General features: G+C 39.4%; 2 protein-coding genes across 2 annotated transcripts; both read left to right on the plus strand.

Annotated features, from left to right (window-relative positions):
- The first annotated feature begins 14,514 nt into the window (after positions 1 to 14,514).
- On the plus strand, positions 14,515 to 17,770 carry LOC149212820 (disease resistance protein Roq1-like). The gene is made up of 4 exons (XM_089388830.1): positions 14,515 to 15,327; positions 15,445 to 16,567; positions 16,733 to 17,113; positions 17,225 to 17,770. The coding sequence occupies exons 1-4, from the start codon at positions 14,618 to 14,620 to the stop codon at positions 17,768 to 17,770; spliced, it is 2,760 nt and encodes a 919-aa protein (XP_089244956.1). The 5' UTR covers positions 14,515 to 14,617.
- Positions 17,771 to 23,326: 5,556 nt separating this feature from the next.
- On the plus strand, positions 23,327 to 24,732 carry LOC149212821 (uncharacterized). Its single transcript, XM_089388831.1, has one exon. The coding sequence runs from the start codon at positions 23,327 to 23,329 to the stop codon at positions 24,458 to 24,460; it is 1,134 nt and encodes a 377-aa protein (XP_089244957.1). The 3' UTR covers positions 24,461 to 24,732.
- Positions 24,733 to 25,346: the final 614 nt, after the last annotated feature.

Below are 25,346 nucleotides of genomic sequence, written 5' to 3' on the forward strand. Positions count from 1 at the left end.
GCTCTAAACTCAAACCAACAACACTTCCTTACATTCACAAAATTCCAGCCCCCTTAGACCTCATGAGAGAGCTCTATATATAGGAGTTTTGGAGAAAGGATGAGTCAGCTTGAGAGCTGACTAGTGTCCTCTCCCACTTCAGTTATTCTTCAGTTCTTGAGTCCACTTGGAGGTTCTTGCTTCCACTTGGATATCTAGACCCTCTTACTCATCACCAGTCGAATTCCTTGATCCAAGTGTCATTTTGGAAGCTTCCTGGGCATTGACACCTTGAGGAATGACTGTGCCACATGTCCCAACTCGCCCAGCGCAGGTAGCCTTCTTTGCAGTTGACATTCAGCGCAGGTAGACAGTGGAGCAGTTGACATTGAGCGCAGATGCTCAGTGGAGCAGCTGACATGATCCAGAATTGCCTTGTTTTTGAGTGTTTTTAGTTGGAGAACTGCTATTCAGTGCTGTGGTTTGCTGACCTTGTTCCTCTAGGGGTAGGAACAACATGTTTAGGGACTTTGGATCCCTTAGATTATGGACATTTCATGCTTCATGCTGTAAGGCACAAAAATGTCTATAACAAACCCCTCCAAGCTCATCTCGAACTTGTGTAAATTTGGATAGATATTGCGAGATAGTATCATTCTTTTGCATCTTGATGTTTCAAAGTTTTTCTTTAAGGGTCAATTTTCTATGGTCACTATTATTTTCAAATAGCTCAGTCAGTGTCTTCCACATAGAAAATGTTGTCTCTTTGTCGTGGACATTTGAGACCACATGGTCTCTCACACCTTCCAAAATAATTCTTCTTGCCTTTTCAACGTCCTTCTTGCACTGGGCTAATTGTTGTGCATCAGAATGTTGGGGTTTTGCAATATAAAATTTAACATATTCTAACACACCATTATCATCAAGCACCGCCTCCATTTGATCCTTCTGGGATATGAAATTCGAGCTACTCTCCATGGCATACTCCAATCTCAGTCCGTTGAATGACATTCTCTCGATCCTAAAGAAAAATTGTGGTACTGAAGCTGCTACTTTGAAATTCCTAAGAGACAAGTTCGAAATATTGGTTCCAATGGGATTTTAGGGCTCTTATACCATGTATAAATTTTGATAGAATTGCAATTGCTCAAGAAATTTAATCTAAAATCAAGAGACACAATTCTACTAAACTGATCTGCGAAATGAAAATCACAATTTATAACAACATGCATAGACATGCAATAAGAAAAACCACAAATATACAATGATTTCGATGGTAACCCAATTGGGAAAAGCACCTCTTTGCATTAATCAGATGAATAGAGAAACTATTACAATTTCTTGCACCAACTAAGAGCTCAACCTGCAAAAGAATAATTGCTCTCAACTATATGGCTCAATTTCACAAAAAACATTTCGAGACTAAAACTTCCTGTGAAAGGATGGTCTCAACATCATAAAGAAAATTAATTATCCTATTTAAATGAAGTGGAACATAGCATAAAATCCTTGTATATTAATTGCAATCAGGGCTTCTCCAAGGATGTACTAACCACTCCCACTCTTAGAGAACTGGAATAAGAGAGACATTATCTTCCTAACAAAGAAGATAATTAATGACACCTTAAAAGTAGATATGTGTGGATTAGTGAGGGTGACAAAAATACTAAGCTTTTATATTGCATAGAATAGAATATTCTTCATGAAAAAAATATGACAAAAATGTAGTTTAAAATCGAAGGTTTGCCAATGTTACACAAATGAAAATAATCCCTATTAGCATAAAATAATTTACAAAATTGTCGGAAAAGGGAGAACTATTTGTTAGAAAGAAACAAATTTCAGGTAAACATTGTCATAAATTCAAAATCAATGAGAGGTGATCATAAAATAAAATAAACTAAACTAACTCTATTTTTAAAATAATTTTTGACTTTTATTTTGTTTTATCAATTTTTGTTCAATAGTTAAGATAAATTTGAAATAAAAATAAAAATAAAAAATATTATGTTAAAATAAATTTTTTAAGCTATTGTTTTTTTTTTAATTAATTCTTGTTGGGTAGTTTTGAGTTGGTCAAGTTATAGGTGGTTGATGGTTTATTGGATTGTGTGAATAATGAGTATCTTCAACCATGTAGAGGGTTCTTCACCATGTAAATTGTTGCAATGTTATGTTGCAATTTTCAATATAAATCGATGATATACATAAGAAGTTATGACATAGATTAGAATTTTTGCCACCAAGAGGTGTAAACCCTGTACTTTTGAGAGGGAAATGCAAAATGCTAAAATAGTTGGTTGTTAGTGTTAGTGCAATTCAAAATGTTTCTTTACAATTTCAGAGATGATATTCTCAAAGGAAACATTGGAGATATTGAACATTATCAACAGCAGTGCACTAAAGTTTCGCATTAAAGTTGCAGATTTTACACCAAAAGTTATGAATAATTGGGAGTTTGGCTCATTTTCATCTAATAGTTGGTGATGTCTGAAATTTGTGGGGGTTGTGATGAAAACTTAGATTTGGAAAGATAGCCATCATATTGTTCTTGAATTGATATTATTTTATTTAGTTTATCGGATATCATCTACTACCTATTCTTTTTCAAAATCTATCAAATGTTTTCCATTGGAACTTGAAAGACCATCCTTGAAGATTAAGAGGCAATCTATGTTGGAAAGGTTATAGAATCTATCAATTTGGCATAACGTAAGTGATTTTTGTTTATCTTTTAACTTCTTTTTTTGTTAAGCTTGGTATTACCTCCTTTTTCTATTAATTTAACAACAAGTTACAACTAGTTTTAAAGATAGATAGGTGGCCTCAACTTGCCCTACTAGAAACCAAGTCTATTGGCCAGCTAACAGCATGGTATGCCATCCAAAAATGACAAGTCTTTAGTCTTTCTAACCACGCTAAATATGATTGTATGTTTATTCTTATCCTACCATCTACTTGCTTAATGGCATAACTATCTGTACATTGAAAAGTAAAAGATATTCACATACTTGTAAACATCATAAAAAACTTCAGAAAGGGACATCATAATAACTACTCTACTTCCTCAGCTGAAGAAAATTCCAACGGTGCGGGTATTTTGTAGTAGACCCCGGGAGTTTTGTTGAAGAGAGGATGCAAGTTAGGTGGCTTTCTATGCACCGGAGGTGCCCATCCCTCTTCTGCATTTGGAACTGGAGTTTTTGGAAGTCTTTCTTGTAGTTCAGGAAAGCGTGCACTGCCATGGCCATGTTCATTTCTAATTTTTCCAATTCCTTGCCCATAATCCCTTTCGTAGAACATTAAGGTAATATGGTGTGTTTAAAATGGGTTACTCGGCCTTGTGTATGCCCAAGATCGGGCAACAAGATCCGCCAACCCTCAACATCAGTTTCCATTGAACCTGCCTCGCAGTTTAGATTTTCCTCCCATTCCTCAATCAATTGTCGTATTTCCTCAATTGTGCCTTCATGGTAGGCTTCTGCTACGTCATTTATGAGGCTCAAAGTAGGCTTTCAGCCTCTAGGTTTGCCTTCGGGTGAACTAGATCAACCCTCTTCTTGTTTTCCTTTATTCTTTTTGCCACATCCCCGCGGGGCAGGGCCTTGGGTTCAAGTCGCTGCACGAGCCATGGTTGTCATTTTTCAGCCAAAATATATGTTTTACTAAGTACTCGCAGGTGGTATACAAAACCCACAACAACCCAACTTTCGAGTCTTGATACCAACTTGCTCACCTGTCCAGAGACCAACAAACACCTGTAAAATCAGAACATGGGTCTTAGTGGTCTTCCTTTCTTCGCAAAAAAGTTTAACAGTGTTCCCCAAAACAGGAAGGGGTTCCATCTCCTTATACCGAAACCAGTAATTAGACACCAACTTTTCGATTAAAAATCGAAGAACCTGATCACCACTATGACCTTCATTTTTAAGAGGCCGACTAAACACAGACCAACTCACAGGGAAAGGGCCTAAAGGTTTGCTCCCACTGGGCAGTCAGGGTGTCTTGGCAACATCATAGCCCCCCCACCGTTGTTTTCCTAGCACTAACCTGTCCTGACTCGACTCAGAATTATGATAGCCATAGGCCCGAGACTTCACTAGGCTACCCCAAATCCCAACAAATTCTACCCTAGACAGATACAGTGCCATGGGGTCTATTACCATGAGGAGGCCTTGAATTAGTCCCCTTCAGGACAACACGATGCTAAACATAATAGAAACAGAAGCATGACTAGCCCAATTACTATAATTTAATCAATGAAAAAACGCATGCACTATCAAAACATGACTCACACCTTATAATCTTCGTGACTTCAGACCAGATCAACCCTGTAGAAAATATGATGTAGGTTAACCCGATAATGAAATATAAATCAAATCAGAATATTATAACCTACTTCTACTATCAATTTGCGGAAGCTTAAAGATCGAGCTGAACAACATAACCAAAAGAAGAAGAATCAATGCACAATACACATGAGAATAATTTGGGGAAAGCCTCAACTAAAAACCCCACTATCTGTATTATCATACAAGGTGGAAATACATAGGAATTATACAAAGCCTTAGCTCTCACAGCTAGCCAGCTTTCAGTACAATCCTCACAGATGCTCACAGGAAATCTTGGCTTCTCTCAAGCCTTCTTCTCTACCCTCCAAGCTCCTATTTCCTTGCATTGTTCCTCTGGGTTGATTCTCATGTTACCAAGTGGATGATCTCCTACCCAGTGGATGATATTCCTCACCAAAACTGCGCAATCCTCAAAGATTAAATCCTTGACTGCATGCATGAGTTTTCTCTTTGAGAAAACACATGCAACTAATAGTAAACTATCCTTGACATTACTCTCAATTAGGTCTTTCTCATAATAGACATGCATGAGTTTCTGATGAGGGAATCTTCAGTTAACTAGAGTAGAACTAGTAGAGTGCATGCATGCATCAACTGACTGTTAACTCTCTATTAGTTCCTCAAACAGTTTGGAACTAATTTAACTAGACCTAACTCAGTAAAGTGAGTTAAATAATTACAACTCAAATATAACTCAATCTTATCTCCTTAATTTAAGGGATAAATCTTTCATGACTTCAGAAAGACTTCTAACTTGAATTTCTCCAACTAATTAATTTAAAATAAATTGATTAATTATTTCCAAGCAGCTGTTAAGACTAAATTCTATTTTAATTCACAATTTAATTCAAGGACAAATTAAATTGGAATATTCTTGTTGCCATATTTCAACAAACCCAAGTCTTTTACCCAGAAGAATCTCTTCAAGGAGAAAAAGGAAAGGTAGCAGACTACATACCAAATATCCAATGCTAAGGGAGGATGAAGGCATACCAATTCAGGTCTTTCTCCATAGCAGCTAACACCGTCCGCCAACTCCCTTTGAGTCAGGACCAACAACTCGCCTTTGAACCACTACATGAAAACTAACAGATGCCTACGCCTTGAGTGGCCCCCCCTACCGCCACCCGCAATATTATTATCTCCCCTCATGCATGAGGCGACGTTGTCAGCCTTTCCATGCATGTGGAAGGTGATGGGTTTGTCCTTCGAGGTACCCCACATTTAATTAAGGTGAATGCGCTGAGGATCCAATACACACCCTCATCGAGGAATCTGTTTAGGAGCCAGGGGGCTCCGTGTACTACTAATCTTGTCCTCTTGAAGAATTTCATGCGTGGTTCCAGATGACCTTCCCTAAGTTGAGGGGCAAGGACAACTCCAGAGGTTTGGTTTTGTGTGAACATCCCCAGTTTTCGAGGAAGTCAACAGCGTGATTTCCTTCCCACCTCACATGCATTGTATGACATAGTAAAAGTTTTGAATAAGATCCCCCATCTCCAACACCAACCTGGAAGTCCTCCAACTATGGCTAATCTTATCTGAATTAGTCCTCCGACTGAATTTCTTGAGAGTAATTATTACAAGTTGGGAGTTTCCTTCCACTACTATCTTTCGGTATCCCAGCTTGATGGCTAGGATTAGGCCCTGACGGTTACCAGAAAATTCCGCTTCGTTATTACTTGCATGACCACATTAGTATGCATAAATGAGTCTGGTCTTCGCTTTATAGTCTCAAAAGAGTCTGTCGAATCCTACAGGACTTGGTTTTCCTTTGGAGACTCCATCAAAACTTAATTTTGTGAATCCATCTAGTGGGGTGATGAAGATTTTAGCTAAAGCCACTATTCTTGGAATCAATTTCCAGGAGTCTAGGGAAATCATAGTTGATGCAAGTTTTAGGCGTTTAAGAATTCTAGCCTCTTGGAGAGTAACTTTCTAGTCGTCTAGTAGTCATTTATCTACCAGGATGGTTTCACGAATGTTTTGAACTATCGCTTCCCACACTAGCTCCTGAGTTTGTCCCGTGCTCTTGAAGATCCTGTTGTTTCTCTCTTTCCAGATGGCCCAAAGAGTAAAGCCTGGAACTAAGTCCCAGGCCCGGTTAAGGATTAGGATAGAGAAGAGACCTTGTCGCTAAAGAAGAATGGATTCTCTAATGCTTTGGGGATCCTGATACATTCTGCCAAATAGATCTTCCACTTGATTCCATTTTTGAGTGGAAAACGAGCACAAATTTATAAGGTGTTCTAGGTCCTTAGTAAGAAAAACATAGAGGATACATTATGAGAGTCTGTAGATACCTCTTTTCTGGAGTTGATCCCAATTTAGGATTTTGCCCCTACAAACTAGCCAAAGAAAGAAGGCCACTTTCGACCACCACCTTCCCCCGTAGATTTTTTTCCAAATAGTTTGTTGGTTCTCTTGCCTCCATCTTGCCTTTAATATGTATGCCTCCTAGATGTTGAATGTGCCCCTTGTAGTGTATCCCCACCTCAAAATGTCTGGTCCTTCTTGTCTAGCGATCCTTCTATTCTCTAGTTCTTTTCCCAACTGAATCCATTGGTCTGATTTTGGAGGTTCTGGCTAGTCCTCACGGCCTTTCCATCTTCTCCATCCTTCTGTTGGTGAGTCTTTTTTCCAATATTGATTCACTACATGATATTTTCTGTCTAAGGCATAGAGGAAAAAATCACTCAGATCTTGTATAGCAAAAATCTTTCGTCTCTACTGCCAGGGATCCTGCCAAAAGCGGGTTATCTGCCCATTCCTAATTTCCCAGAAGAAGTGTTGATGGATAAGGTCACTGTTTTGAGCTGTCAGGTTCCATATTACATATCCTTTGGGCGGGTAACGGTACCTGAGGATATCTTCTGTGTGGGTGGGCATGCCATATTTACGTGCCCAAATTTGTTTCCATAAATCAACTCCTCCTCTTATGCACCTCCACTAGAGTTTAAATCTAATTACTTGATTCAAGGTGTGAGGGTCCCGAAGACCCAATCCTCCTTCCATTTTGGGCTTACTTAAGTTGGGCCACAAAACTAGAGCCCATTTCTTCAGCTAATGAGCCCTCCCCAAAGGAATTTTTTAAAGGTCTCAGCCATTTTTGTTCAAGATTTTTTAGGAGTAGCCATACTTGAGAGCTAGTAAAACGATATGGATTGGAGGATAGCCATGAGGAGGACTGTGTGACTGACCAAGTTGAGGGTATGGAATATCCAGTTACTGAGTTTCATTTGGATTTTATGGAGGAGAGAGTTTCAGCAAGAGGTTTTTAAAGATTTCAAAGATAGGGGCATCCCTAGGTATTTGGTGGGAAGAGAGCTAATTCCAAATCCTATCACACGAGTTAAGAGGGTTTGAATGTTCCTTTCCATGTTGAAAAAGAAAATGTAGGATTTGTCATTGCTTATCAGGATCCCAGAGGCTTCCATGAAGTCTTGGAGAATTTCTTCTATACGGTAGGCTTCCCACAAGGAGACATGGTAGAAGATCATAATATCATCTACAAACTGTTGGTGCATGATAGGGAGGTCATTTCCGCATAGTCGTAAACCTCGGATTTTCAGAGATTGGGCTTCCTTTTTCAGGTACGTGTCTAGGCCTTCAATTTCGAGGATGAATAGGAATGACGATAGAGGATCGCCTTGTCTCAAGCCTTGGGAGGGGTTGAAAGTTCTGGTTGAAGAGCCATTTAGGAGGATGGAATAAACAAGGGGAGGACACCATGGCAAGGATCTAGTTGATCCATCTCTAATCAAAGTCATAGGATTTGAGAATGTTGGTAAGGACGGTTCAGCTAATATGGTCATAGGATTTTTATAAGTCTATCTTGATCATCATACCAGGCACATTGAGATGTTTTAGGGAGCGAACTGCCTCCTTGGAAGTGATGAATCCATCCAGGATCTGGCAACCCTCTACAAATCCTATTTTTCTATTGTCAAATGAGGTTAGGAAGAAGAGGTTTGAGGCATTTAACAATGATAATAGTTATAATCTTGTAGATGACATTACACAAGGCAATTGGTCTAAACCCTTGGGGATCCTCCGATTTTTCCTTTTTAGGAATTAAAGCAATAAACTAGTGTTTAGGCTTGGACATACCTTTTGGTTGCATATAGACTCCTCCATCACTTCCAACACATCTTTTCCAATGAATTTCCAAGCTGCTTGGAATGACTCTGTTGTGAATCCATCAGGGCCAAGGGATTTATTTTTCTCCATTCCTTTAACCACCTCCTCCACGTCCTCTAAGGAAAACACCCTCATAAGGCCCAAGTTCTGGTCCCTGGAGACCAGATGGGGGATGTTTTGAGTGATTCTTTGAGTTTCCTCAGTCCTATCATGAGCTAGTTTTGAGAGAAGAGAGTGGAAATGGTTCATGACCAAGTCCTCCATTTCCTCATGCTGGACTATTTTGTTTCAAGCTTCATCCTTTAGAGAGAAAATCCTATTGTGATGGCGATGTTGGATAATTGATTTTTGAAAGAAACGGGTGTTTCTTTCCCCTTATCATAGCCAGTTAACTCTGGATTTTTTCTTACATATGATATCTTCCTTTTTTCGTCATTCTTCCTGTTGGTTGATGATCCTCCCTTCTCCTTCCACTAGGTGTTCTACCCTGCCTTGGCTTATGATTTGTTGTTGGATTTTTTCCATCTTGTTAGTCAGCTGGTGTTGGTCTCTCATAATGTGCCCAAACTCTTCCCGGTTCCATTTCTTAATCTTTCTTTTTATTTCCTTAAGCTTCAATTGGAACGTGTGCATATGGTTCCTGCCAAGTTCCTCGCTTTCCTTCCACCATTCTTCCACTTTCTGCATCAACTTAGGGTCCCTGAGACAAAAGGACTCAAATATGAAGGGACGGTTTTTGGGACCTGCTTTTAGGTCAATCTCCAACAGAATTGGCTGGTTATCCGATCCCATACAAGGGAGAATGGATGTTTCCAAGATGTCGTGGCTGATTACCTGCTCAGAAACCAGAACTGAGAAAACGGTCCAGACGTGATGCAATCTGGTGTATTCCCCTTGTTATATTATTCCAGGTGTGGATTCCATTGTTGGTCAGAATTTCAACGAGGTGGAGCTTGGTGATCAGGTATTTGAACATTTCCATGCCTACGTCCTAAAAATTTGCATGTCTAAGTTGTGACATCTGATTCCCCCTTTTTTCTCCTCTAGGGATGTAATCGTATTGAAATCTCCCCCAACAATCCATAAGTCGTCTCGATAATCTCTGCTCATATTTTATGGGTTTTGAAGGAAAACCCCTTTGTCTCCAGGAATATGAGGTCCACAGAATCCTGTTAGCAAGGCCCAATCTTTAGATCCAATATGTCTAAATCTCCGACCCAATCTTCAAAACATATTTCCATCAAGTTCCATAAGATGGCAAGTCCGCCTACACTACCCCTGACATCCTGGGCTATGACTTCGTAGTGCGACTTGAAGGTCTTTATGATGTCTTTGAGTTTGACTTCCGAGATCTTGGTTTCTTGGATCACCATGATATTGGGCTTGTCTTTCTTAAGTATCTCTTTCAAGCAACGTTGTTTGCCTTTGTTGTTAAGGCCTCTTATATTCTAGGATGTAATTATTATTTGGACAATTTGTTGAGTTAAGGGAATATGCTGACAGCGGCACCACCCTTCCAGAGTTCACCGACACTTCTCCTATCATTTGGATTGTCTCATTTAAGTTTTTCCTTCCTCATTTCTTCCCTCCTTTCCTTGGGGATCCTTGGCCCCCCCAACTGATTTATGATCCCAGTTGCTCTGGTTGAACTGATCCACCTGTCCCCTGTTTTTCTTTGTATTGTTGGAATGTTTCTTTGTAAAGTTGCTTATGGTCCTTTGGTATGAAATGCTCATCCAAATGCCTCCACTCATTTAACAACCTGCATAAGACTTGCTCTTTATTGCTTATATCTTTTCTTGGACTGTCAATTTCCATGTTGGCTTGTTCCATTGGTTGTTCCATAACCTCTTTGTAAGATATTTCCTCCTCGGCCTTTCTTTCGGCGCTATTTCCCTCCTTTTGTTGTTCTGGTTGGTTATCTGGACCTGTTGCTTCCATCTGGCCTTCCCTTGATTCTTCCTCTTCTTGCAGGATGTCATACCAGTTGTTGTTTTGTGGACCTTTTCTTGGCCATGGTTGGGTCGAGGTATGAGGGTTCTTTTGAGTTCACCTTTTCCTCTGTACTTCTTGAAATCCCTCCTCCCCTTCTTGTGATTTCCCTAACATATTGACTTTGGATGACTCCTAGGTCCCAGACTGGTTCATCGGGCAGTCTCGGAACAGATGGCCATATTCATGGCATCTACGAAGGGGATATGCTCGTAGTCAATGGGTTGTTGTCATACCTCCTAATGGTATTCCAGTTCAATGGATTCCGGAAAAGGTTCTGTTATATTCATATAAACACAAATCATTACATAAGATGTGTACCTTCCCCTTCTCATGGAGTCTGCAACTTTCACAAAACTTCCTATGGAGTTCCTGATACCCTCTAGGATGTCCGAATCCTTGAAGTCCACTGGGAGGCCAAAGAGGTGAACCTATACCAGAGCCGCTACGAATTTTTCTAGATCTAGATTATAACACTCCTCCCAGTGTCTCATGAGTAGCCCTCAATTGTTACAGAAGTACATACTAGCATCGAACACCATTTCCTTGTCCTCCACATTGGAGAAAATTATTGTAAAGAATCTCTTAGCCCCCAATTTCAACTTGATGTGGCCTTTTGGTTTCCATTTATGCTTAATCCACTTAACTAGATCCTGTTTAGTTGGCTAGACTCCTATAAATTTACAGATCATTGCGTGGTCTTTCATATATATCCTGTAGTTCTCTAGTTTGTTCTTGGGTATGACAAAGTGAGGCTTCCTTGATTCCCTTAGGAGGCAATGGCCACACATGCTAGTCTGCCATTGGATTCCGAGGATAGGGGGTCCTTTTCCGTGATAGTTCTGTATGCCTGCGGTTTGCGCACCGTGTGAACTTGTTTCACCACTCACAATATTTTGGTAGGAGGGGGTCTCTCCCCCCTTGCAGTTACATTCATTCCATGTGTCAGCGTGACAATCTGAAGCCGGTCAGGTGCTCAGGGAAAAGTTTTCGACGACGTAAAGAAGAGATGTTAGGTTTCTCAGAACCCTAGCAGAAACACGAAAACCCTAGTGCTCCATCTCTTTATTCTTTATCTTTTAACTTTAAATGGCATTTCGTTTATTAATTTTTATCTTCAATCATTTTTTATATGCACAATTCTTATCAAATTTATGCCTTACAACATATCCTTTGCAACATCTGGTGCAATTGCTAGTTAAAGATCTTTTAATTTCAAGTAATTACTCAAAACATGTAATTCATCATTATTACAAACTTCAATAACATAAGAAAGAATATTGATCTTTAAAGATACTTTAACTTTAACACAAACTAAAAACACACTACACTTAAAGTACAAATAACAAAAATATATATAATATGAGTAACAAAAATATTTAGAATAAGCTAAAAAATAATTAATGTTTAAAAAACTCAGATTATTTTAATTAGGGTTTAAAAAATTGTATTATTTTGTATTTAAAAGAAAAAGAGAAAATAACCAAGTTTGACAATGGTTTTTTTAGTTAATTTTGATGAGTCATTTATGAAAGTTAATACCAGTCTAGATCCATATTAACCTAGATTTATCAAGGGTCGAGAGGGATCCAATCTCTCAAAGTGCAAACCTATTACTTCTGGAAAGCTTTGCACCTTGAGAGATTTGATCCCTCTCACAACTTAATAAATCCAGGTTAAGATGGATCTTGGCTGGTTATATAATACTATATAATACATGTATTTGTATCTATGTGTCTCTTTCTTATTTCCTCTCTCTATCTCAACCCCCAAACATACACACTCTCTCGCTCCCTCTCCTCTTTGTGTCTCTCGCTTCCCCTTCTCTCTCTCTTTCTCTTCCCTTTCTCTCCTTCTCTCTATCCTCCCTCCCACTACCCTCTCTCCTTCACTCTCTCTCCATCGCTCCCTTGTCACTCCCTCTCTCTCTACCTTTCTACCTCTATGTCTTTCTTCTTCCTTCCCTCTCTCACCCCCTTCTCTCCCTCTTCCCTTTGTCTCTCCTCGCCATCACTCTCTCTCTCTATCTCACTCTCTCTCCCTCTCCCCTCCATCTCTGTGCCTCCCACTCTCTCTCCCCTCGATCTTTGTGCCTTCATTTCTCTCTCTTGCCCTTCTCTCCCTGTGTCTTTGCCCTCCTCTTTTACCTTTTCCCTCCCCTCCCCTCTTCCTCACTCTGTGCCCATCTCTCCCTTGTCACTCCTCTCTCTTTCCACCTCTATCTCTCTATGTCTTTGTTCTTTGTTCTTTCTCTCCCCTCCAACTCTCTCTCTCTCTCTCTCTCTAGCTTCGTTGCTATCTCCCTCCCTCTCTTCCCCTCCCCCTCTCTTCCCTTCACTTTGGTTGCTGTCATCTCTTGGATCCTTAGTTAAGATGGATATATGTTGGTTCTTACTAATACTATTTGTATATATTTCACATATTCAATATAAAAGTATGCTCATTTTTAATTATATTAAAACCTTAATTTAATTTCTATGGGAATTTTTTTAGCACTGAGGATAGAGAGTTTAGATATATCTCAAAACTAATTATAACCTTTTTCCTTTTAGCTTAATTTTTTTTAATAAAAATAAAATAAAATATTTTTATTGTGAAATAAGTAACGACTTTTGGGCATGTGGTATTAATAAGCCATGGTATTGTAACAAAGCCTATTTACAAGTTAATAATATCCATGGTAAAGTGAGGGTGAATATCCATAGTTAATAATCTTGTCATATTGTTATAAAATATTTTGATTATGAAAAAAGTTATTATTTTTTGGCATGCGTCATTGATAAGCAATGGTATTAGCCCATGCTATTGTGACAAAGTCTATTCACAAGTTCATAATATCAATGGCAAAGTGGGGGTGAATATGCATGATTAAGAATCTTGTTATATTTTTATTAAATCTTTTGATTTGTGAAATAAGTGATGTTTTTTTTGAGTATGTTGTATTGATAAGTCATGGTATTGGCCCATGGTATTGTAACAAAGCCTATTTTTCAAAGTAATAATATCCATGCTATTGTAACAAAGTCTATTCATGGTAAAGTGGGGGTGAATATCCATAATTAAAAATCATGTTATATTTTTATTAAATCTTTTGTGAAATAAATGATGTTTTTTGGGTATGTAGTATTGATAAGTCATGATATTGACCCATAGTATTGTATTATCTGGTAAAATGGGGATGAATATCCATAATTAAAAATATTTTTGTATTGTTATAAAATATTTTGATTATGAAATAAGTTAAATTTTTTTATTATGAAATATTAATAAACCATAATATTATCATAAATCTTATTCACAATTTAATAACAAAATCAAAATATAACAAATTACATTTTATTATTTTCATTACTTTAACTTTTTATTATTTTCATTACTTTAAATTTTTAAATTTTTATTATTAATTCAAGTCAATTATCAAAAAAAATCACTATTATTTTATTTTATTTTTTATTTACTCTATACTGAATTGTAAACCTGTAAACGTCTCTATGCACAATAAAAATGGGGCATGGATAAGCGTGGCATGACCAATTGAACTCGCAACAATGACCAATAACATCATACATCAGTATTGATGAAGATGTTATTGGTCATTGTTGCGTGTCAAATTTCAAACCATATTGAGTTGATCGTACAGATTAGCTTTTACGCTGTTCGCATCTGTGCCGTTGCGGTCGTTGTCTTTTTAGTAAACACCCACCCTGGTCAAGTTGTGGTACAAATATATAGACTATGCGTTAAAGAATTTACCGTGAAACATTAGACATTAAAGAAAGGTAAAAGTTTAAACGTGACAGGGTTTCCATTTTTTTTTTTCTGAATGATTTGGAATTTTGAGGGAAGAATGAGCGGAATTATACTTTTTTAAGATGTTTAAATTTATATTTAATCTTAATCATTAGTATTTACAATTTTAATGATTTTTAATTATAATTTAAAAAATTTAAAAATATATTATTAAAAAAATCCAAAACCTTATCGATTATGAGTCAATAATGTAGTGGCCTCTAATAATGACGACCAAAATTAAAGCGTTTCATGTGTCTGTATATACGTCTCTGCATTCTTTCTACATTTTTTCCTCCAATTCATAACTAGGCTCCTTCCTCGGCAATTTGCTTCCTGTATCTATTTTCATACTCCAATTAGCAATGGCATACCCATCACCTGCAACTTCATTCTCTGAAATTGAAATTGAAAGTCCGGCTCCTCCTCCCTATCACCCACCATCTGCTAATGACTTTGTGGCATCGACCTCCCAGATAGCAATGGCATACCCATCACCTGCAACTTCATTCTCTGAAATTGAAATTGAAAGTCCGGCTCCTCCTCCCTATCACCCACCATCTGCTAATGACTTTGAGGCATCGACCTCCGCCTCCACCGCTGATGATATCAATGTCAAGAGCAGCAAATATTATGGGCGCGATGTGTTTATAAACCATCGCGGTCCCGATGTGAAGAAGACGTTTGCCAGTCATCTCTACTACCGCCTTCGTGACCATGGTGTTGAAGCCTTTCTAGACATCCAAGAAATGCAAGAGGGAGAAGACATAAGTGCTCAGATAAAAGATGCTATTGCAACAGCCGCTGTTCATGTGGCTATTTTCTCCCCTGGTTATGCGGAGTCTAGTTGGTGTCTCAATGAGCTTGTCGACATGTTGGAATCGAAGGCTCCAATCATTCCAGTGTTCTATAACGTTAAACCTGGTGATCTTCGGGGCAAAGATGGAGTGTACGCTAAAGCCATACGTGAGCTCGAAAAGAAGCCACGCCACAGCTCCAACACTATCGAAAATTGGAGAGAGGCTCTTGCTACTGTTTCAAAAATAAGCGGTTTTGAGCTGGACGCTTGTAATGGGTGAGAACTGAACACTCGCGGTATTATATTACTTTTTATGCTAGATATCTTAAATATACAAATGGATGTTTGCTCGTTTCTTACTAGTTATATATATATTTTGTTTTGAATAACCAGCGACGAGGGCGTGCTGCTGGAGAAGCTTGTTGAACTTCTGTTGAAAAAGGTCAAAAAGAAAGAGAAAGAGGTCTATGTGGCCGATTATCCAACGGGTTTGGAGGAGAAGGTGAAACATTTCGAAAGTTTCTTATCGAAACTGCCTGAAAATAGACCGAAGGTCGCGGCCATTGTAGGGTTAGGTGGAATAGGAAAGACAACACTGGCAAAAGAACTCTTCAATCGGAGGAGTTCCCGCTATCGTAAATCCTGCTTTCTATTTGATGTTAAACATGCAGCTAAAAGCGGAGGAAGCTCTTTAGTTGGTTTGCAGAAGAAACTTCTTCAGAGATTGTTGGGATTTGATGCGAAAATAGACAGTATTGATGAAGGTAAAAGGTTGCTTATAAAGCATTTGCAATCCTTTTCTCACAGCTGCATGCTAATTTTTGATGATGTAGATCATGTGGATCAGTTGGATGCACTTTTGCCAGATGAAGTTAAATATACCTTTCCCTCATATTGCTTAATTTTGATTACATCCCGGGACAAGAATGTTCTTCTAAGGTCAAGAATACAAGATTCATCTATTTACAAGTTAAGTGGCCTTAATAGAAAACACTCAATGGAGCTCTTCTGCCGCCATGCTTTTTGCCAGCCCGATCCACTCCCCGGTTTTCAAAATTTGTTAGAGAGCATTTTAAGGATTTGCGATGGATTGCCTTTCTCCCTAAAAGTATTAGGGAGTCAATTTCGTGTAAACAGCGATAATACTTACTGGGAGGGCATATTGAGCAGGGTTCATGGACTTCCCGATATAAAAAAAACCCTTCGAATTAGTTATGATTCACTAAATGAAGAGGAGAAACATATGTTTTTATATATTTCTTGTTTTCTCATAGGAGAAAAAAGGGATACAGCGATAAAAATATGGGACCAATCAGCGGGGAAATGCTTTGTATTTCAAAATCTACAGAACAAATCTCTTGTCGAGGTGGACAGTGAAAATTGTATACATATGCATGATCACCTAAGAGAATTGGGAAGAGAGAGCGCTGAGAGTTCAGGATTCCACAATCCTCGCTTGTGGGATCGGACGGAGAACGACATTGCTGTCTTGTTGCGGATGTTAAAGCAATCAACCGTAAGTGCTTCAGTCATTCAAGCCTTTAAAGAGTTTATTCAATTTTAACGGCAATAGAAATTTGGGTTCGATGTTCAAAATTCAATGTTTTTAGAGAAACACAGTGTTTCAAATTTGGTCTGTTTTACAAAATTGCGATGTTTAAATTCTTGTCTGTACTTGCAGAATCGCGATGTTCTTGGAATTAGGATGGTTCCTAGTGCAGATGTTGGACACGAGTTAAAGTCTTATGCATCGTTGCAGTCAGATATGTCATGGTTCAAAAGGAGGACTCATGAGCTTTTGGGGAAGCGCATGATGAAACTTTCCAACAGATGGCACAAAACTCTTTATCCTGGCATTACTATGACCCACTTGCATCTTCTTGTTACCGAAGATCATCTTTTGGAAAGCATTTTGAGGACGGTGGCTTTGCCAAATCTGAGATGGCTTCGCTGGTACAAGTGTGGCCACTCTTCTCTGCCTTCCTGGATTCCAAAGGAGAATCTAAGAGTCCTATACGTAGCCGGGAAAGCATTGAAAACATTGTGGCAATGCAAAGCGCAGGTAAATAAGAAATTTGTCAAGGAGTTTCTGCTTTATCACTATGGATATATCGCACCCCAAGATTGAATATCTATATCTTTCTTATAGTTAAAATACTTTAATATTTTGCAGGCACCTTTGCAGCTGCGGGAGTTGGAGATTTTGGCTCCTCTCTCAAAGTTTCCGAAGTCTATTCGACGGCTGAAGCACCTCGAACAGATTTACATCTCGTTACCCGAGCAGAATAATATGAGCTCATTGCCAGAGGAATTTTGTGAGCTGTTATCATTGAAGCGTTTTGAGTTAATAAATGCTTGGAAAATGAAGTCACTTCCAGATTCAATTGGTAATTTGGTCAAGCTGGAATATCTCAATCTGTCGGGCTCCCGCAATTTGGAGAGGCTTCCAGATTCCTTCGAGGATCTAATTTGCCTTAAATATCTCGATTTAAGAGGTACCGACAATTTAATTATCTCGACCAGAAACCATGGAAATATCCCCTGGGGAAGGCTAGCGGGAAGGGTGGGGCACCATGGAAATATCCCGTCGGAAACGCTAGCGGCAACGGTGGGGGGGTGTGTTGAAAATATAATTTCAACGCAGCCGTACTGCGCTCTCCAAAACCGCCAGACTGAAAACCACAAAACCGCCCAGAGCTCATCGCACCGCCATCCATGAAAAGTGGTTTCCGTATTGTTGAGCTCCGATGCGTTTTGGTGCAGGGACGTGGCTCTCGCCTGACGTAGGCAACTTTGACCCATCGGGAGGTAAAGCTCAGCAGTTAAGTGCCTTCCGATATCCTCTCCATCGTCCGATCTGGTTGCGTGTTGTCAGCCGTCGATCTCTTGAAGGTGCACGGGCCTGCAGCAAATTAATCACATTGCGTGGAGTGTTTGTCCTATTGGTTGACCGCCGTAGGTGATGAAATTAATGGAGTTGGTGGTTGTACCTAATTTTTGGTGGCCCGTTTTAAATGGGTATGGGCGTATAGTTTTATACATTTTTTTTATATGTTTTATATATATATTATGTAAGCCCGCAGGTGGTCATTGTAAGGTGCTCAGGAGTTGTAATGTGTTGACCATTAAAAACCAGAGGAGCAGCGAAAAGCCATGTATGATTGCACAGCAGTGCATATGGAAAAACTGTGGAGCACATATATATATTTTCTTTGAGTTAACATTGTATCATGGGAGATATGTAAGAGCGCAGCAGCGAATAGTGTGAGCCAAATGAAAAGGGCTCGTGGGTTAAATTTTTGAGTGAAGCACTGTAAAACGAAGATGCAGTAAAAGCCAAAAACCATGTGTGGTTTTGCACAGCAGTGCATAAAGAAAATGGTTGAGCGAATTTTTGTAAGTCTGTGTAAATTTTGTTTTTACAGCAGTAAGTTGTTTTTCACTGGAGTGAATGTAAGAATGGGTTTTACAGCAGTAAACCCAACACAGTGAACTCTCAGGTAGAGAGAAAAGACAGAGTTTTGTTTTTGATGGGTGAAAGTAATTTTTGTAAATCCCTCTGAGTGAAAGAGGATGAAGTTTGTATGAGGCTTTATATTTTAATTAATAGAAATGTTTTATGGCTGTGTAATGGTTTGTTCTGAGATTTTTTCAAAGCTTCCCTATGCATAAAGATCCTGAGATAGAGGAAACAGAGCATTGTCTCTCTATTGGTTATTCAGTTGGTTTTGGTATTTTCCCCACTGAAAAATACCCAACAGTGGTATCAAAGCTAGTCCAGGCTCTTTGAAGGCTCAAAGATGCTGAAGGAAGGACTCTTGTTGCAGCAGTGAAGGCTCTCCAGCAGTGTGAAGTTTCAGCCAAAAGGGATTAAGGTATTTCTCAAAGCTTTTCTTTGTGTTACTGTTGAAGGAACAGTCAGTGATTTTAAAAGAAAACACAGTCAAGTATTTAAAGCCTAGATAAGAATGGCAAGGTCAAAGAAGAAAGCCTCCAGGGCTGTTAAAAATGTGTCTCCCTCCTCTACTAAACTAGAAGGGAATCTATTTGAAAGCATTGTATTTGAGGTTCCAAAGTTTGATGGAAACTTTGATGTATGGGAAATAATGATGAGGGCTTTCCTAATGTCTGAGGGGATTGAAGTCTGGGAGTCAGTGATTGATGACAGCAAGAAGGATAAAGAATCCATGGAGTATGATGCACAAGCAGCAAAGACTATCTTGGATGGACTGCCTGATTCTGTGAAGAAGAATCTAGGGAAATATTCATCAGCAAAGGATATTTGGGACAGACTGCATGACCTTCATGCAAAGGGAGCACTGACCATGACAATGAGTCAAGAAGAACCCATCATAGAAGCTGAAAGTGAAAAGCTTGACCTCATCAAGTTTCAAGTAAAAGAAAGGGATGAAGAGCTTGCCAAGCTCAAGAAGGAGCTTGATCAATGCAAGAAGAAACATTATGAAGAAGTCATATCCATGACAAATCAGCTGAATAGTGCAAAGAAGCAAGCAGATGTCTTGACAAGTGAACTTGAACAAAGACACAAGAGAGTGAACAAACTTGTGGAAGAGATTGGACAGTACAAGGTAGAGGTCTCCTCCCTTAAGTCCGAACTACAAGAAGCCGGGAAGCAGGCACAAGGAGCTGAAAAGAAAATGGAGAGCAGTCAAGCAGAAATCTCCAAAATGAAGACAGATATTATCTCCTTCAAAGTAGTAGCAGCTGAAGCTACTCGTAGCAAAGAAGAGACTGAGGAACAACTAGCAAAGAAAAATAATGAGTGTGAAAAGTTAGAAGAAGAGATTGTCCTCCTCAGGAAGAAGGTTGAAGGGATGAACAAGATCATGAAGAGCTCTCAAGCTCTGGATGACATGCTCAGCTATCACAGATCCCCATTTGATAAATCAGGACTTGGGTATGTAGGTGAACCCTCAAACAAGGATGAAGATGCTTTAAGCAAAGGAGATGTGAAGAAGCCAGAAAGAGATGGTGATGCTCCTAGTTCCAGCAAAGGCAAGGAGAAAAATGAAGGCAGCAATAGAAGAGATCCTTCTCCAAGTAGAAAATCAGCTCCAAGAAGAAATGTAGCTGATGGCAAAGAGGCAAGATGCAATGGTCATCATCAAAGGATCTCAAGGCAGCAAGGCTTCAGAAGTGCATCAAGGAAACCTCCATCTCACAGGTACCAAAGTTCATTTTATGGTTATTGTTATGCTTGCTCAAACTATGGTCATATGGCAAAAGACTGTAGAGCATTTCATAAAGATAGATGTTGTGGTCCCCGACAATCTCCAAGAAATAATTTCACAAGAAGAAATCATGAATTCTTATTCATGAATGAAGTTGAATGCTTCAAGTGTCATAACATTGGGCATATGGCACGTGACTGTAACTTGACATGGGCTCTTACACAAGCTAGACCCATGCAAAAGAAGAAAGTTACACAAGTATGGAGAAGAAAAGAAATACAGTGTGAAAGCTCCTTAAGCAACGCAGCTGATCTAAGTTTGTTTTGAGAAAACTTGCCAAAAGAAGACAAGCATACACTAAAGGGGAGCTTGTAATTTTTTTTTTGTTGCTGAACTGTTTTAACAGTCACTCTTTGATGAAGACCTTTTCATAAGGGAAAGATATGAAGTTAAATCTGCCATAGAAGCAGAGAAGAAAAAGGGGCAGCGCTCAAATGTAAAGTGCAGCAGCGCAATAAGAAGTATGCAAAGCAAGAGAACCCTCACAGCAGTGGGAAGACAAAATACAAAACAACAGTTTTGAAAAAAAAAATTGAGCACATGGATTAGAATGAACAGCAGTTTAAAATTCTTTTTGTGGTGCACATGCATTGAAATGCATAGCTATGGAAGGTAGTTTCCTTCTATGAAAAGTGAGAAAATATATTCACAGCAGAGTGAGTATAATACACAGCAGATGGAAATGTTTTGTATTGGGAATGAAAATGCAAAGCAATGAGAAGAAAATGAGAAGAAGGCAAAACGCAGCAGTGCGTAAATGCCCAGTGGCTGAGAATGCAATGAAATTTTTGTTACACAGCAGAAAAAAAATGTAATTTTTTTTTATGCAATGCAGCATGCAAAGAAATGCATAAAAAAAATAGGGGCAGCAGACTTTTAATGCACATGGGTGAATGATAATGTGTGGCAGCAGAAAAATGAAAGGAATTGCACAGCAGTGCATTGTGTTAAAAAAATGAAACTGAAGATTGTGTGAAGCAAGGGTGCATAAGAAAAGGTAGCAGCCCGTGTTATTTTTTGTGTGGAGAATGAAGTGCCAAGAGTATGGGCACAACAATATGATGAAACAAAAGGTAGCGACAGTGCAAATTGCAGAGGCAATGCAGCAGCAAGTTATGGACAGCAACATGATGACAAGAAGGAGAAGCACACAACAATGCAAATGTGAAAAACGCAGGAGCGTGAAGAAAAGTTTTCCCATTGTGAAGAAGGGAAGCACGCATAAGTGCGTAAGTAAAGAATTCTCACACAACAGTGTGAATGTGAGAAAGGGAAGGCACAGCAATGCAGAGTTTGCAAAGAAATGTAAGAGAAGTGCAGCAACACAACAACAAGTGTAGACACAACAGTGTGGGGTAGACACAGTAAAGAAGATGGCACAACAGTGCAGCAGAGAATATGCAGCAGCATAAAAGAACATTGTAATGAGTTTGCACACACAGCAGTGCAATGATTGTTTGTTTTGGAACTGCATTTGAAGCAGTCATTTGGTCAATCCCTCTATCAAGAGGATGATGCTTTTCAGCATAGTCATTGGTGAATCCCTCTGTTCAGAGGAAGATGCTCTCTAGCATAGTTTGGTAAATCCCTCTGTCATGAGGAAGGTGCTCTTCAGCACATTGTAATGGTGAATCCCTCTGTCATGAGGAAGGTGCTCTTCAGCACATTGTAATGGTGAATCCCTCTGTCATGAGGAAGGTGCTCTTAAGCACAGTTTCAGGTTAATCCCTCTATTAAGAGGAAGACAACTTTGTTTATTTATGAACTGCAGCAGAAGCAGTTAGTGAATCCCTCTATGAGAGGAAGTGCTTGGGTAAGATTGAAAGCCCAGCAGTTGAAATTAAAGGGGAGTGTTGAAAATATAATTTCAACGCAGCCGTACTGCGCTCTCCAAAACCGCCAGACTGAAAACCACAAAACCGCCCAGAGCTCATCGCACCGCCATCCATGAAAAGTGGTTTCCGTATTGTTGAGCTCCGATGCGTTTTGGTGCAGGCACGTGGCTCTCGCCTGACGTAGGCAACTTTGACCCATCGGGAGGTAAAGCTCAGCAGTTAAGTGCCTTCCGATATCCTCTCCATCGTCCGATCTGGTTGCGTGTTGTCAGCCGTCGATCTCTTGAAGGTGCACGGGCCTGCAGCAAATTAATCACATTGCGTGGAGTGTTTGTCCTATTGGTTGACCGCCGTAGGTGATGAAATTAATGGAGTTGGTGGCTGTACGTAATTTTTGGTGGCCCGTTTTAAATGGGTATGGGCGTATAGTTTTATACATTTTTTTTATATGTTTTATATATATATTATGTAAGCCCGCAGGTGGTCATTGTAAGGTGCTCAGGAGTTGTAATGTGTTGACCATTAAAAACCAGAGGAGCAGCGAAAAGCCATGTATGATTGCACAGCAGTGCATATGGAAAATCTGTGGAGCACATATATATATTTTCTTTGAGTTAACATTGTATCATGGGAGATATGTAAGAGCGCAGCAACGAATAGTGTGAGCCAAATGAAAAGGGCTCGTGGGTTAAATTTTTGAGTGAAGCACTGTAAAACGAAGATGCAGTAAAAGCCAAAAACCATGTGTGGTTTTGCACAGCAGTGCATAAAGAAAATGGTTGAGCGAATTTTTTGTAAGTCTGTGTAAATTTTGTTTTTACAGCAGTAAGTTGTTTTTCACTGGAGTGAATGTAAGAATGGGTTTTACAGCAGTAAACCCAACACAGTGAACTGTCAGGTAGAGAGAAAAGACAGAGTTTTGTTTTTGATGGGTGAAAGTAATTTTTGTAAATCCCTCTGAGTGAAAGAGGATGAAGTTTGTATGAGGCTTTATATTTTAATTAATAGAAATGTTTTATGGCTGTGTAATGGTTTGTTCTGAGATTTTTTCAAAGCTTCCCTATGCATAAAGATCCTGAGATAGAGGAAACAGAGCATTGTCTCTCTATTGGTTATTCAGTTGGTTTTGGTATTTTCCCCACTGAAAAATACCCAACAGGGTGGCTAAAATTGCACGCGTGCCGCCGGATGGAGAGGGAAAAGAGCGAGAAGGAAGAGACGAGGGAGAGAAAAAAGGCGGAGGAGAGGGATCTGTGGGAGGAGAGGGAGGAGGACGAAAGGAGGGAGTGGGAGGAGGGGAGAAAGGAGAGGAAGGCCAGGATGGAGAAGGAGAGGCAGATGGAGTACAGGTTGTGGGTGAGGTTGGATTGGGACAAGTGGGACGGATTGGAGAGGGAGTGGGAACGCAAGTGGTGGGAGTGTCAGAGGCAGTATTGGTTTAAGTCGGTGGAGAGACCGAGTGGATGGAGGGCGTTGATGGAGTGGGAGGAGAGGGTGTGGAAAGAGTGGAGGGCGGACAGTGAGACAAAACCGGAGGTCTGGTGGAAGATGGAGTGGGCTCAGGCGAGGGTGAGGCGTGACCAGCATGCGTGGTGGTTTAAGCTCTTCTGGAGACACTTAAAAGAGGGTGAGCAGGCACGAGGGGCGGTGATGATGAACCCACGACCATCGCCTCTCCAACTTCCACCGTCTCTCCAAGAATTACATATAAAGGAATTACCTAGCACTTTTGAAAACCTCTGCAATCTGGAAGTTTTGGAATTGGATGGCTCTTTCTCGAAAATGCTGCCGCCTTCGCTCAGCGTCCTAAGTAATTTGAAGGAATTGAGACTGGTTAATTGCCCGAGATTGAAGTGTTTGCCGGATTCCCTCGGACAGTTGAGCGTGTTGGAAGTCAAATGTTGTCCTGGTCTTGTTGATGTTAGAACATTGCCGACTACGCTCATCCAGCTGAGCTTGATTTCTTGTCCTAAATTGAAGAAAATAGATCTGGGCCTTTTTGGTCTTGCCAAACTTCAAACGCTAAACCTTAGCGGGTGGACAGAAGTGGAGGAACTGGCAGGTATTGAAACATTGGTATCTCTGGAGGAGCTGCGAGCATCTGGATGTGAAAATCTGAAGAGAATACGGGGTTTGGGGCAGCTGACAAAACTTAAACAACTGGATGTTCATGGATGCAGCGAGATAGAAGAGCTGGAAGGTGTTGAACATTTGAGGTCGGTGGAAATGCTCGATGCATCTGACTGTCCCCGTTTGCACTGGCATGCGAGAGTACTGGAACAGCTGCCCCAACGATTGAAGGAAGGTATGCTCTACATTTGAAAATCAAAGAGGAAGAATGTGACCACAGTTCATATTCAATATGGATACCAGTAGAAATTACATGTCCCAAACATTAATGGAGGTCTTCAAATTAGTCATAATGATCTTTAATAAATTATGAAGATAGTATAATTAGATATATGTTTTTTTAAGTACAGGTGATAACTTTCTTCTATAAATTTGGAAATGGTGATACTTTTATAAATCCTGTAGATAACGATACATTCATATGTTTGGGAAAGCTAAATTTTAACAAATTGAAATATCTAGACTTTCATTTAAACACATTTTTAACCCGTTTGCATGAAGATGACACATGGTACACCTACTAAAGAAAGAAAATTACGTAGATTGAAAGTGATTTTGCGTCCAAAAATGGTATTATTGAACATCTTACCCTCTGCGATATACCATATAAATAGAGGTTTAGTTGCAATATGGTTATTAAAATTTAACTGTTATCTTATTTTGTTTCACCTTCCAATCAGTATCTTGAACATCATACCTTGTGCAATATCAGTATGTTGAACATCATATCATGTGCAATATATGATATAAATAGGCTTATACAACATAAATAGACTGAGCTGTATATGATATAAATAGGCTTATACAGTATAAAATAGACTGAGCTGTTACTAAAAGTTTAACTACCTGTTACTAAAATTTAATCATTTTCTTATTTTGTGTTTTTTTTTTTCCAATTTCTACTTGCAAGTCTAATGTTTGGTCGCATGAGAGAACGAAACCATTGGGGAAGTACATGCTTGTGAGTCTTCAAAAAATTTGTGTGTTTTCTAACCCACAAACTGAATTAATTACATGCCATAACTATTTTGCAACCTTATATGTTTTTTTAAAGCAACAACGGGAACGATGCTCCAAG

Source organism: Pinus tabuliformis, chromosome 1_1 (assembly GCF_031772625.1).
Source record: "Pinus tabuliformis cultivar Carrire ecotype Pingquan chromosome 1_1, CPIR1, whole genome shotgun sequence".
Taxonomy (NCBI): domain Eukaryota; kingdom Viridiplantae; phylum Streptophyta; class Pinopsida; order Pinales; family Pinaceae; genus Pinus; species Pinus tabuliformis.